A 14750-nucleotide genomic window follows, 5' to 3' on the forward strand; every position below is an offset into this window, starting at 1 on the left:
AACTGCTTCAGGGATAAAGTGCACAAAATATGTATAAGACTTTTATGCTGAAAGCTACAATACTGCTGACAGAAATTAGAGACCTGAATAAAGGGAAATATATACCATGTCTATGGAGTAGAAAACTCAATAATGTTATAATGTCAATTCTCCTCAAATTGATCTCTTTGTTTTAAATTTTCTTGTAGTTGAACATATTGATCTTTAGAGTCAATGCAATCACCATCAACATTCCAGCAGGCCTTTTTAATAGAAATGAACAGGTTGATTCTAAACTGCATAGAGGAATGCAAAGAACTTAGAAGAGCCAAAACAACTTTGAAAAGGAAAAAAATAATAATAAAATAGGAAAACATGCACGACCTGATTTAAAACTTACTATAAAGCTACAGTAATCAAGACAGTGTGATACTGGAATAAGAATAGATATATATATCAATGAAAATAATAGAATGTTCCAATGTGCCACTGTAACGCAATCATCATTATTTCTTCCTCCTCCTCCTCCCTCCATATTGGTATGCAATTATTCCAGTAGAATTTGATGAGAAAAGAAAGGAGGAGGAAAAGGAGGGGGTGGTGGAGGAAGAGGAAGGAGATGAAAAGAAATTCAACCCTCACTTTATATCATGTACAAAAATTAACTCAAAATGATCATAAAGCAATTTAAGACACAAAAACTACAAAATGCCTGGGGAAAAAGCATAGGAGAAAATCTCTGTGACCTTGGGTTAGGCAAAGATTTCTATAATACCCATCAAAAACACAATCCATAACAGGAAAAAAACCATGATAAACTGGATTTCATCAAAACTTAAAACTTCTGCTCTGTTAAAGACTAAGAAAGTGAAAAAACAAGACACAGACTAGGAGAAAATATTTGGGAAACATCTGATAAACAACTTCTATCCAGAATACATTAAGACCTTCAAAACTCAATAATAAGGAAATATACAACCAAATTATTAAAATTGGGCAAAAGATATGAACTGATCCTTCATCTTGGAAGATATATAGAAGGCAACAAAAGCACATAAAAAGATTTTGAGATAATTAGTCATTAGGAAAATGCAAATTAAAACTACAAAGAGATACTACTACATACGTATTAGAATGACTAAAATTAAAAAATAAACAAACAAACAAAAAACATATAATACCAAGTGCTGGCTAGAATGCAGAGCTACTAGAAGCTTCATACAGTAATGGGGGGAATGGTACTGTCACTTTGGAAAATGGGTTGGCAGTTTCTTACAAAGTTAAACATATATACACCTATCATATGACCCAGCAATTCCACTCCTAGGTATTTACCCAAGAGAAATAAAAACTTACATTTAAAAACTTACACATGAATGTTTATAGCAACATTATTCATAACCACCAAAAAATGGTAACAAACCAAATGCTCTTCAGCTAATGAACAAATAAACTGAGGTACATCCATACAACAAATTACTACAATGAAATAAAAAGGAGTAAACTGACACAAAAAATAACATGGACAACTATCAGATGAATTATGCTAAGTGCCTGAAAAGAAGACTCAAAAGGCTTCATATAGTATGATATCATTCTTATGACTTCCTGGAAAGGCAAAACTATAAGGAAAGAAAAGAGATTACTGGTTTCCTGGGCCTGAGGATGCGAGGAATAGATCATATAGTAGGGAACTTTTTGGAGTGATGGAAATGTTCTAAATCTTGACTGCAGTGATGATAATACTACTGTATGCATTTGTCAAAACTCATAAAACTGTACCCTAAAAAGGGTGAATTTTACCATTTGTATATTATACTTAAAAAAAAAAAAAAGAAAAAGAATGCAGTGGTGAGTGAATGAAAAGGCAAGCCACAGACTGGGATCTGGGAAGGAGAAAATATTTACAAAACACCTATCTGATGATGGTCTTGTATTCAGAAAATAAAAAGAACACCTACAACTCAATAAGCAGAAGATAAACAACTTGATTTTTTTAAAAAAAAAGGTAAAAGATTTCAACAGACACTTCACCAAAGAAGATAAACGGATGGCAAATAAGCATATGTTTGCTTAATACATGCTTAATACATTCATCATTCAGGAAATGCAAACCTGAGAATGCCACTTCTAGATACTAACCAAAGAAAATGAAAACATAGGTCCACACAAAGACCTGTACTTGAATATTTTTAGCAGCTTTGTTTATAATATCTGTAAACTGGAAACAACCCAAATATCCATTAACTTGTGAATGGATAAATAAAGACTACCTCCATACAGTGGAATACTACTCAGCAATAAAAATGAACAAACTACTGATACATACAAAAACCTGGATCAATCTCAAAAGCTAAGGGAAAGAAACAAGACATAAAAGTCATAAATGACTATATACTATATGATTAAATCTAAATGAAATTCTAGAAAATGCAAAACTATGTTGTCAGGAAGTAAATCAGTGATTGCCAGGTGCTAGGGGTTGAGGGAGGAGATAGACAACTAAGAAATATGGGGGCACATTCTGGGATGATGAAAAGTTTCTATATCATGACTGTGGTGATTGTTCCATGACTCTATACACTGGTCAAAACACAACTGTACACTTAATTGGTGAATTTTATTGTATATTTAAGCTGATTTTTAAAATTAAAAAAACAAAGCAGATTTTTTAAAGGCTAAAATAAAGTTTTAAACCTATAAATCAATAGATGGAATATAAATAAGCAAAGAATATAAACAGACAATTCACAGAGGAGGAAAGTAAAATGGCCATTAACTATATGAAAAGAGTTTCAATTTCGGCAGTGATATGGCAATGCAAATTAAAACCACAAAGAGATGCCGTATCACCTTCTTGTGAATGGCAAATATTTAGATCAGATAATAGAAATTATTATTTGGAGCAGGTAAGGATTTGGAAGCAAATCAGTGTAAATTAGTACAACCCTTTAAGATCAATTTGGCAAGATCGTATAAATAGCATTACCTAGAAATTCCACTTAGAGGTATCTACCCCAGAAAAATTCTCTATGTGCACAAGAAGACATGTACATAAACATTATGTGTGATGTCATTTGTAATAGCAAAAAAGTAGAAGCAACTTATAGATCTACCAATGGGAGAATGGATAAATAAATAAGAATACTGTATATTCACACACTGGGATTCCATACAGCAGTAAAACAGAATAAAGTAAAAGTACTTGTAGCAAGTGGGCAGATCTCAAAAACATTAATTTTTTAAATTGCAAAATAATATCAAGATGACATCATTCAGATTATATTTTAAAACACAAAAATACTAAGTATATATTATGGATACAAACAGATATAATATATAAACATAAGAGGATACCAATCTCAAAATAATTATTACCCTCTGGTAAAGGAAGGCTGGGAAAGGAAGGAGTTCCACATGCCACTGGCAAAACCCCCTCATCTTCCCCACAAAAAATCATATCCTTAATTCCATACTCTGCCTAAGGGACCATCAAAACAAATCACACCATGCTGTACATGGTTACTAAACCTCAGTCACTACAAAAAAAAATAAAATATCCTGGTCATTACTCAATAACAGTACCCCTTTTGTATTTCATTTCCAAGCATTCACTCTCCAACCACCACTCCTGACTCAACTCTTTCGCTCCATCATGACCTACAAGCCATTGATTCCATCAACTCTTTACTGTCCCAATCAGCCCGCGTTCTTACTTGCCTCCTAACCAAGCACAAACTCCACAGTCAATATTTCAATCACTCAATTTCCTTGTTCCTCCCTCTGCTTACTAACATGGCAAAACCCCAATCTTGATTAAACCCCATCTTTAACTGTTCCATGCCTTAACCTGAAGCCTGTAGCTGGAGAAAAACATTCACCATGCTACCTGGGAATACTTTAATTCATGACCACTAACTTGAAGGGGCCATGCGTCCTGTCCAACAATCCTACATTTCCCCAATCCATTTCCTAGAAAACTACTTCATGTCTTCTTCTCTTAATACAACCTCTGTGCTAGAAGCTTCGAGTTTGTCCTCACGCTATTTCTTCCCTGCTCTGCATCCTCTTCCCTGCTCCATGTCCAGCTCTTCTTCCCAACTGCCAGCCCTGTGAGCAGCGACAGCCTCTGGCCTACCACAAGACACGTGAAGCAGCCTTCCACAACTTTTATGATAGTCCCTCTCCGTGACCCCACTCTCCAGCAGCTTGAAATGCCTCGTTTTCTAGTTTAATTCCTCTAATAAATAATTCAATAATGAACACAGCAATTCTGCTTCCCTGATTGAACCCCAAATTTTGGTACAGGAAGTGATTAAAGGGAAATAGGGCCTTAAGGATAGGAATCTGAAATTGCTTTTCTGACTTGATAAAAGGAATTAATGACCCTGTCTCCAGTGGTAAAGGGGACACTAGTCATCCATGGCATGCCGTGGCAAAATACTTAAATCATCACCTGCAGACAAATATAATCAAGGACTATAGAAGACAAAGGTTTGGGTAATCAACTAGTTGCTGCCATAGAACATTTTTGTAAAAATGAGTTGTATAATGGGCTAGTTCCTTCTAAGTACACTGGCAAACTAGGTAAAAGAAAATGCTAAGCTCGGAGTTTTGAATTCACAGCTTAAGGTCTATGTCAGGGACTAGAAAACGTCCATAATGCCTTAATAAAAAGCCTCATGCCATGTGGACACAGGGCTGAGATTTCTGAAAAGTATATCCTGCAGGTGACTGAATTACAATGCAAATTCAATTTACCCCCTGTGAGCCATTTTATGTTAAAGTTAGGACCATGATTGGCAAGGAGAGGGGCCCTGAAAATCAGAATGGGGACATATGGGCAGATTCTGATGAAGTGAAGTACCTTGAACCTCTAAATTCCTCCAAGCCTCCTGGGCAAGCAGAAGCAGTCCTTCATACCCTGTCTGAGGAAATTAGGCTCCATTTGCCTGAAGAATGTGCACTGACTTTCCCTGAGATAGTTGCCTTACATGGGACACCGATGTTCCTGAGGACCTAATCCCCAAACTGCTCACTATCTAGACACATAACCAGACTCAAATCCTATAAAATCCTCGGGGTCAGGCACAAAATGTGGCCTGTGATGATATGCAATACATACCAAAAGAACTGCACAATTTGGCCAATTTATGTTAACAGAAAGCTGGGAAATACAGATCCCACAATCCCCTTCTCTGATGCTTCTGAGTCAGAGCTGGGCAAAAAGGAAATATGTGCCACATTTGGAAGACAGAAGTGAAGCACACATTATGCTTGAAAGTCAGGGTGGTCGAAGGTAATGAGAGACAGATGCAGAGGTGCTGGCAGTTTTAGTTTGTCCTCACTCTTCTTCTTCCCTACTCCATGTCCCTTCCCCACTCTGCATCCAGCTCGTCTTCTCATCTGCCAACAGCAACCCCAGGCCCACAAGAAACTTGACTAAGAACTTAGAGATGTGATAGCTATGTCCTCTGACTTCTATACCAGTCCACCTCCGCAGTGTCACGCCAGAAGCTGGATATTAGCGGTCTTTATGACTGCACGGTAGATCTGTGAGTGAACAGCTTTGAACTATATACTTTCATTCTTTCATTTTCATATGTCCTTAAATGAACATTTATAAATTTTATGAAGAGAAAATTTTTAAGTAATTTTAAACATTTCAAGCAACTTTCCCTAATTTGGAGCACTCTAAGTTCCCCCAAGGAAAACAGATAAAAGGAGCTTTTTTTAGCCTAAAAGAATTAAAAAAAAAAAAAGACTTACATCATTAGATTGAAACAATCGAGTCATTGCAAAGAAGGCTTCTGTGGCTTCCGTAGTTCCAAAGTGTTCACCCTAAGTAATTTAAATTAAGTTTAAATTAAAACAATTTCTTAAACTCAACAAAAATTAAGGACTTTCCATTTATTTCTGCAAAGATCTTTTAGAACTCAGGAAAAACTCTCTGTATAAACATTGTGCCTCTTTGCTATTTTTCTGGCTTTTAATTTATAAACCTACATAGCCATTTATCCATTCCTTATTTAAAACAATCCATTATCATACACCATGCTTTTATGAAAGTTCTAGAACAGTGGTATCTAACTTTTTCGCAGGAACTATTTTAAATTCCCTGAAGAATTGTGATTTACAAGGAGATAGAAAATGATAGTAAATTGACTTCCTTATCAGAACAGGATGTTATTGTTACACTGCCTAAGAGCAGAGATCATACCTTCTACATTTCTATAATCCAATGCCTGACAATATCATAGGAGCATAATAAATATTAAACTGTAAAGAACTATCTATTAGGAATCCCAGAAAACATGGTAAAAAGGGACCAACCAAAAGGGCAGCAGATTAGTTATATAAAAGTAAGGCTTATAGGGCTGCTAATACATCTCAAGACACTGGCTCAAGCCCCTAAAAACATGCTTTGGGTCAGAACTTCAACGTGCTTAATAAATCATCAGAGGATCTTCCCAAAATGCAGATTCTGATTCAGTGGCTCTGGTGTGAACCCTAAAATTTTCCATTTCTAATTGGCTCCCAGTGATGCGAATGCTGCTGATCTGGGAACCACATATTTCTGAGTAGCGAGGTGTTAGATAACCTATTGGGTTGGCCAAAAAGTTCGTTTGGGTTTTTCTATAAGATGTAACAGAAAAACCCAAACAAACTTTTTGGCCAACCCAATATTTTATTAATAGTCAAAACACTGCAGACCACAGACCACCTGAAACATTACCATTTCAATAGTTAACTTCTTCAGTAAAAACAATCCTATATAATATGTTAGGCTCAATCACTTTTCAGGGCTTCAGCTCTCATAAAAAATATAACTAGTCAATCTATTTGTCATAGGTGTAAGAATAAACAAATTTTGATGAAAAACCCTGAAAGTTTAGGATGAAAGACAAAGTATAAGAGTTTACAATTACTTAAGTCAGAGTACCCAGCTTGCTCATCATCAAGACATTTCCCTTACTTTCTTTCATATTTAGAGAACATACAGACGCCCATCTACTTGTCAGTCATACTAGTACAGTAAATCCTAAGTCCCTACTTTTTGACTTGAAACTCAGAGAATATACGGATATGTCAACTCTAGTAGAAACTTAGAAGTATTTTTCCATAAAGCACTACCAAGAACTAGGCAAAAGATAAAGCTAAAGTTCCCAAATCTGTTCACCTAGTTGACTGTGTTTATCAGACTGTGTGGGTAACTTCCTTATCAATATAATTATATGTTTCAACATGAGTTGCCCATCAAAGCAGTATTGGTCAATGTAAAAATACATGCTACTCTGAACCAACTTTAACTACTCAAAATTCTGCTTATAGACTGGAGTTCCCCAACTTGGACACAATATATGCTATGAAAACTTAAATCAAACTGACTTTGCATTAAATGTTTCTAATATAATACCACATGAGAATATATGTTTGTGAATAGATATATTTTATTTAAAAGCATGTTCTTGTTGCTCTGCCTCCATTTGCAAGCTACAAAACTTCATGTCTCTGGATGAGGTCTTCAGTCATGAAGTATAGTAAAGTAAAAATATTCTCATGGAATTCAGATTGGAAAGCACAGTCTTCTAAGCACCATATGTAAACCACCTGAGGTAGGGGTGTGTGTGTGTGTGTGTGTGTGTGTGTGTGTGTGTGTGTGTGTGTGTGTGTGTGTGTGTGTGTGTCTGTGTGTGTGTGTGTGTGAATCTAAGAAACAGACTCACATTTTCTAAGGCCCTAGACTAAAAATCATGAGATTTTTTTAGTCTGAAGCAAAAAAAAACAAAAAACCAAAAAAACACACAAGAAACAAACAAAAAAATAAAACCACACACAAGAAAAAAAAATTAAATAAATAACGATAAGAGCAAGTGGGGGACTTCCCTGATGGTGCAGTTGTTAAGAATCCGCCTGCCAATAGAGGGGACACAGGTTCGATCCCTGGTCTGGGAAGATCCCACATGCCGCGGAGCAACTAAGCCCGTGCGCCACAACCTCTGAGCCTGCGCTCTAGAGCCCGCGCGTCACACCTACTGAGTCAGCACGCCACAACTACTGAAGCCTGCGTGCCTGGAGCCTGTGTTCCTCAACAAGAGAAGCCACGACAATGAGAAGCCCGCACACCACAATGAAGAGCAGCCCTCGCTCGCTGCAACTAGAGAAAGTCTGTGCACAGCAACGAAGACCCAACGCAGACAAAAATAAATTAATTAATTTAAAAAGAAAAAAAAGTGCAAGTGGATCTATGTTTCATGAGTGCAAATATTTTTGTTGGTTTTGTCTGCTACGTCCCCAGTGCCTAAAACAGTGCATAGAATGCAGCAGGTATGTAATAAATATATATGCTATATGACCGAATGAAAACTATTCCTGAATGTTTACTATGTGTCCAGGACTATTCTCAGTACTTCACATTTATTGTATCATTTAATCATTATAACTTTATAAAACAGGTATTAGCATAATCCCCATTTACAGAAAAAGACATTAAGGTACAAAACAATCAAGCGCAGAATCATACTGCTAGTGGTGGAGTAGGGAAAATAAATACAGGCATACCTTGCAGATACTGTGGGTTCAGTTCCAGACCACAGCAATAAAGTGAATACTGCAATAAAGCACGTCACAGGAATATTCTGGTTTCCCAGTGCGTATAAAAGTTATGTTTACACTATACTGTAGTTTATACTGTGCAACAGCATTACGTTGAAAAAAAAACAATGTACATACCTTAATTTAAAAATACTTTACTGCTAAAAAAAATGCTAACCATCATCTAACAATGCAGGGTTGCCACAAACCTTCAATTTGTAAAAAAAACGCAATAAAGTATAATAAAATGAGGTATGCCTGTATAAAATTTGAATATTAAAATCAAAGTTTTAAAATAGTAACATAATATACTCCCCCCAAAAGGATAAAATATCTATCTGGAATTTGTGTAAGATTTTGCTATATATTTTTATTTTCTGAACATATCTAAAAAACATGTTTTAATATTAACTAATACTTGTTAAATTCAAATCAACGTTGAGATCCTACCATGTGCTTAGCTGATTTGGTACCTCATGAATAAAAAAGAAGTGTCTGTCATACTCCTCGTCCTCAAGAAATTTTACATATTATTATGTTAATCAAACACCGTAAATTTTAAAATTAAGTGAATTTTTAAAAAATAAATAATTACACTTGCCAGAAAGTACTTCACTGCATGTTATGTATTTCTATCCCAGGACACAAATCTGAGGAAAATCAAAATACTTTACCTGGTTCAATAAGTAAAGAATCTTTGTAAGAATATGCAAACATCTTCTTGGATTGATGGGCGTTTCATTGAATATACGAGCCTGTGGAAACAAAAAACATTGCTATATATATTTTCTATCTTTGCTATCACAGACTACAGAAAATCAACTTAAATAAAGACTATTATACATCTTAATCACAGTATCCAAATAATGTTGCTTACAGTTTTCAACTTATTATGTTATATAATAAATTATTAGATGTGGCCTAGGTTTTCCATTCTATACTATTCACTCCCTTAGGTCTGCTACTTCAACTTGTGGGCTTTATCTATTAAGTAAGAATCACAATATTTATCTACATCATTTGAATACAATAGGCTTAATATCTATAACTTCCTTCAATAACCTTGCACTAAACACCTCCTTGGTGTTTTATTTAAAATTCTCAACATGTGACAGAGTCTACATATTTTTGCATTTCTATAAGCTCTAGACTCTCCTATGACAAGTAACCCCTCTTCTTTTTCCCTCAAGTATATATTCTTTGAACTCAGTTGCATTCCTTAATTCTTATTTTGTATCAGAGCATTCCGGGGCTCTTTGTCCCCCATTCTAAAATGGAATAGAAAAAAAAAAAACACACTATACTTCCAAGCCATACCTCCTGTAAGACAGCACTCTTCTCCAGATGCCGAAAAGGATTGGAGCCGCTACCTATGTTACGGGGGGAAAAAAATGTCTTTAATAGTTGTCCTACACAAACTTACTTTCTACAGAAGGGTACTGAATGCTTGGGAAATCTCACCCAAGTGAAGTGACCACTTGGATTTCACAGTGATAATCATTACTAATATGCATACAAACTGATTAAAATCCTTCTGATTCTGACACTAGCTCTGTCTGCTATCCTGTAAGATCCTGTACTTCTCTTTTGCAGAAACCCTGCCTGAAATGAGTGTATTCTTTCCCTGCCTTCTTTTTACATGAATGTTAGAAATATCTGTCATGTCCATACAACTAAAATTAATGAGACTGTGGTAGGGTCCTTTGGATTTCCCTAAAGGAAAGCACTATTTTATGTGTTTCTAACATTTACTGTGAGGAGTTTATCAGAGAATTAGATACACGTCAAGCTGGAAGGGGCCACAGAGGTTTACTAACCCAACCCTCGACCACACTTAGAGCAGCTATCAATCACTGAGGGTTTGGGGGGGGGGGTTGTTTCTTTTTGTTTTTTGAGGTGACTTGGCATCTTCCTCATTTACTCTGGACCAAAGACGGCTATCAAGATGCAACTCACTTTTGGATGCTTGAGTATTAAACGAGCTAGGTACCACGGAGCAGGCTTGCCCGCACGGAAGTGGACAAAGCAGAGGTCCCCGGGGAGACTGCAAGGTACAGACACCACAAAGTTCACAAACACACTCAGTCCCGTCAATCCCAGACCCACCGTGGGCCTTGCACTACCAGCACCCCACCCCACCCCGCCTCTCGCAAGCGCACACTCACTACCTCCGCCACCTGCCATGGGCCGGACTCTGGTGGGCAGCCCAGCCCTGGCGAACTGGAGCAGGTGGCTCCGAGGAACTGAGCCGGAGGAGGGGGCTGGGGGCGGGGCCGCCGAGCAGCCCGAGGCTGCGCGCGAGCGCCCGGGCGCTCGCGCGCGACTTGAGGGGAGGCTCCGGCGCCCGGGGGAGGGGCTAGGGGCAGGCCCCCGGCTGGAGAGGAGTGGGTCGGAGGAGGGGCTGGGCTCCAACTCCGGCCCGCCGGCACACCGGCGCCCACGCCCCCAGGTCCGCAGTCCCCGAGAGCAGGTGGCGGCGGGCAGGGGAAGGGGGCCCCGCGGCTGAGGGTGGGCGTCAGACGCCCCGCGCGTACCAGACTCCTCGTCCTTCTTGTCGAATTTTTTAATCATCTTGGACGACTTCCCGGCGCCCAAGCCCACCGCCACCGTCCCAGGCGCCGCAGCCAGCAAGCGGAAGAAGCTGCAGGAAGGTCGGCCCCGTGCTCTGGCGCCGGTTGGGCCGCGGTCCCGTCACTCGGAGAGAAGGCCCGCCCTCCCCGGCCGTCGCCGACCGCTCTCAGCCCCAGGGGACGTGGCCACGCCCTCTCTTCCTCCCCAAGCCGGGCGGAGGCGGGGCCAAGGGTGGGCTCCCCGGGGCTGCGTCCCCGCCCCTACGGTGACAGGTCGCAGCAGGGGGCTCACCACGGCCCACCCTGCAAGCGACCCGGCAGCCCACGCCCGGAGAGGGCAGAATGAGATTTTATTTGGTTGGCACGCCCTAAATGGCGACTTCTCCAGGCCGCTCAGTCTCTGGAGAGAGGCGAGGGGCATGTAGGGCTTGTTTTCATTTAATGACACTGGCGTTTTTTATAATCCACTGCTGGGCCCTTCCGTTGCGGAACGCGCTCTCTCCTGGCGCGGTTCTGGTGGGCTTCTCCTCCAGGAGTGATGAAAGGGTTAATGGTTCCCAAATCATCTGGGAAGTCGGCAGGTAGCTCCCTGACTTCTTGGAGACTGCAACAAAGCACAGGGCACCTTCGTGAATGTGGATTTCCAGAGGGTTTAGGACACTTAATGTGAGACGTAAAAAGAGACCCGCTCGGAGGGCCGAGAAAGCTGCTCTTTACTCTGAGCAAGAGGATAGGTTTTGGACCACGGACTACCATTCCAACCTTCTTTATAAATTCTTCCCTTCATCAACACCCACCAGTTTAGGGTCTTCCCTATTTAATCCCACCCCTTTCAAACGATTCCATCTGTGGCCATTTTGACGCTTACATAACGCTTAACTAAGTGAAGGAACTTTCACTTGTATATTCATGTTCCTCTTAGCCTTTTCAGTTCTCCTGTCCGAGAGTGTAACTAAGAAACTGTTTCTACCTTTGGCTTCACTGTCATCACTTTTTCCAGATTCTCTTTCAACTTATGCCCTTCTTGGACGCCTCCGTTGTGGGCTCTTCTTGCTCCCATCCCTCCCCCCCCCCCAATTTTGAAGTATTATGCCTTGTAAATATCCCTTAAATTTGTTTTCTTGGGCTTCCCTGGTGGCGCAGTGGTTGAGAGTCCGCCTGCCGATGCAGGGGACACGGGTTCGTGCCCCGGTCCGGGAAGATCCCACGTGCCGCGAAGCGGCTGGACCCGTGAGCCATGGCCGCTGAGCCTGCGCGTCCGGAGCCTGTGCTCCGCAACGGGAGAGGCCACAACAGTGAGAGGCCCGCGTACCGCAAAAAAAAAAAAAAAAAAAAAAAATTGTTTTCTTATTCCTACTGCTGTCACCTTAATTCAGGTCCTATCTGTTTGTTTCTTGGACAGTCTCCTAACCAGCCTTCATGGCCTGGTAATCTTTTACCAAGTAAGCAATTCTCTGTGTAATCTTTCTTTATTTGGATGCCTGGTAAACATGGAAAATTATTGATGGAAGGAGGAGTTGCTAGGTTCTCTTTTACTTGAAGTAGAGACACTGTTTCAACTTCACAGTGGATTGTCTTTGTTTAGGAAAAGCACAATAATGGGCCCTTTAGATACATAAGTATATATCCACTCATTTTTCTTGAGGGAAACTGTAAAGTCACCATAATTCTAATAAATGCTGCAGACTGAGATGTTAAGTGTTCTGTTTAGAAATGTAAACTGGGATACCTTAACAGAATCATGCCCTTGAAAAATCAGAGAAATTCTAATCCAGATTAGATTCTAGACTGGAGAAATTCTTCCTTCCAATATAGATTTAAGCTGAACTGCTGATATCCTGCGTATGGTATCATTTAAGATTTAGCTCTGACTAAATGTACTATTTTATGTTTGCCTTATCTGGCTTATAAAGCTCAAAGCTTGCTTTCCATGTGGAGTTTCCCTTGAAGGAAATAGATGTTCCTACTGATTTATTCTGGGGGCTGAAAATAAACAGGCTTAGGGGAAGGAGCTACCTTTTCCCCTTCCTTGGGCCAAGGGTATTAGGAGCCTAGGCAGAGACAGTGCTGGTAAGCCAAGAGACTCCCAAGAATGGATAATGTGCTGGGGGCCTGTTGGGAAGTATGAAGGGACTGAGGGGGGGTTGAGGCTGAGCCTAACAGTGTCCCCTTTTAAAGCAAGATAAATGACTCTCTGCCAGCCTTTAATTTTTCTTCACATCTATGAAGTGTTATTTAATATCACAGCTTGGTTTTAGCTGTATATGGGGAGTTAAGAGAGGCAGGAGGGATGTCAGGTGGTGTGGCAGATAGGTACAGAAGGAGCAGAGACACTTGAAGAAGCCAGGTAAGGGATGGTACGATATGACCTCATACCTCTGGAACTGTGACTGTTTGAGCTGAGGATGGCTGGCAATCGCTAGGATGGCCTTGTAGAACAGGGAAGCATACCTTAGGGAGTTCCAGAAACTGCTCGAGGAGAGCAGTCCTGTAGGAGAAATGAACCTTATCTTGGAGCCATAGGCTGGTGAAGTCTGGGGAGCCATCGATTATACTTCTAATACACAAATGTGTGTTCAGTGCTCTGAAATTTTTCAGTGGGTCCCAACCGCCTGCTGGATGAAACCTAAGCCCTTATTTATACAAATATACAAAGCCCTTCATGACCTGGCCCATCCATCTGTCTTACATATGGAAAGTGCTATTATTATTGGTGCTTGATAAATATCCAACACGAGTAAGTGCCCCATAAATGTTGCTAAATGACTGACAATTTGTGAGGAGCGTTTTTGTTGTACCCCTTCCTTACAACCTTATCCCAAACCTCTTCCACGCCATGTCCTGCCTCAACCCCAAAGAGACTCATGGACCTCTGAGACGCATAGCTTATCCTTTGGCCCTTCTAGAACAGTTTTCCTCGAAGTGTGATATGCATACCACTGGGTAGTTTTAGGTGATACTTAGATAAACATTTAAAATTTTAATTATTATGGGACTTCCCTGGTGGCGCAATGGTTGAGAATCCGCCTGCCAATGCAGGGGACATGGGTTCGATCCCTGGTCTGGGAAGATCCCACATGCCGCGGAGCAACTAAGCCCGTTCGCCACAACTACTGAGCCTGTGCTCTAGAGCCCGCAAGCCACAACTACTGAGCCCTCGTGCCACAACTACTGAAGCCTGCGCGCCTAGAGCCCGTGCTCCGTGACAAGAGAAGCCACCGCAAGGAGGAGCCCTCACACCGCAACGAAGAGTAGCCCCCGCTCGCCGCAACTAGTGAAAGCCCGCGCGCAGCAACGAAGACCCTACACAGCCAAAATAAATTAATTTTTAAAATGTAATTATTATGAATTTGATTAAATGTTTGAGAGAATTGTATAAGAGAAAAAAACCCATGTGATTAGTATATCAAACCCATGATGGCAATGATATAGTATTAATTAGGACAAAAAAATAATTTGAAAGAAAAACATTAAGTAAATAACAGGGCAAATAACTCATTGACCAAAACTAGTAAAGTGGTAGGTGATGTAGTTTGGAAAACACTATGCTAGAGCTTTCTTGAAATGTGAGGATTGAAACAGGGTGGAAAGCCTAGCGCCACTTGG

General features: G+C 40.2%; 2 protein-coding genes across 3 annotated transcripts in view; both read right to left on the bottom strand.

Annotated features, from left to right (window-relative positions):
• The window catches only part of COPG2 (COPI coat complex subunit gamma 2), a 129045-nt gene extending 117842 nt beyond the window's left edge, over positions 1 to 11203 (bottom strand). Inside the window, exons 1-4 of one of the 2 annotated variants that reach the window (XM_082846000.1) lie at positions 11109 to 11203; positions 9892 to 9944; positions 9249 to 9329; positions 5749 to 5820 (exon numbers count right to left, since the gene is read on the bottom strand). In XM_082846000.1, coding sequence (XP_082702126.1) covers positions 5749 to 5820; positions 9249 to 9329; positions 9892 to 9944; positions 11109 to 11145 — 243 coding nt within the window. In that variant the 5' untranslated portion in view covers positions 11146 to 11203. Of the gene's footprint in view, positions 1 to 5748; positions 5821 to 8541; positions 8591 to 9248; positions 9330 to 9891; positions 9945 to 11108 lie in introns of those variants that run through there. The other variant, XM_082846001.1, reaches the window with a different exon arrangement.
• Positions 11204 to 11578: 375 nt separating this feature from the next.
• The window catches only part of TSGA13 (testis specific 13), a gene marked incomplete at both ends in the record, with an annotated part of 52309 nt that continues 49137 nt past the window's right edge, over positions 11579 to 14750 (bottom strand). Inside the window, one exon of the mRNA XM_082846238.1 lies at positions 11579 to 11748. Coding sequence (XP_082702364.1) covers positions 11579 to 11748 — 170 coding nt within the window. The remainder of the gene's footprint in view (positions 11749 to 14750) is intronic.

This window comes from Leucopleurus acutus (assembly GCF_964270905.1).
Source record: "Leucopleurus acutus genome assembly, chromosome: 9".
NCBI classification, from domain to species: Eukaryota; Metazoa; Chordata; class Mammalia; order Artiodactyla; family Delphinidae; genus Leucopleurus; species Leucopleurus acutus.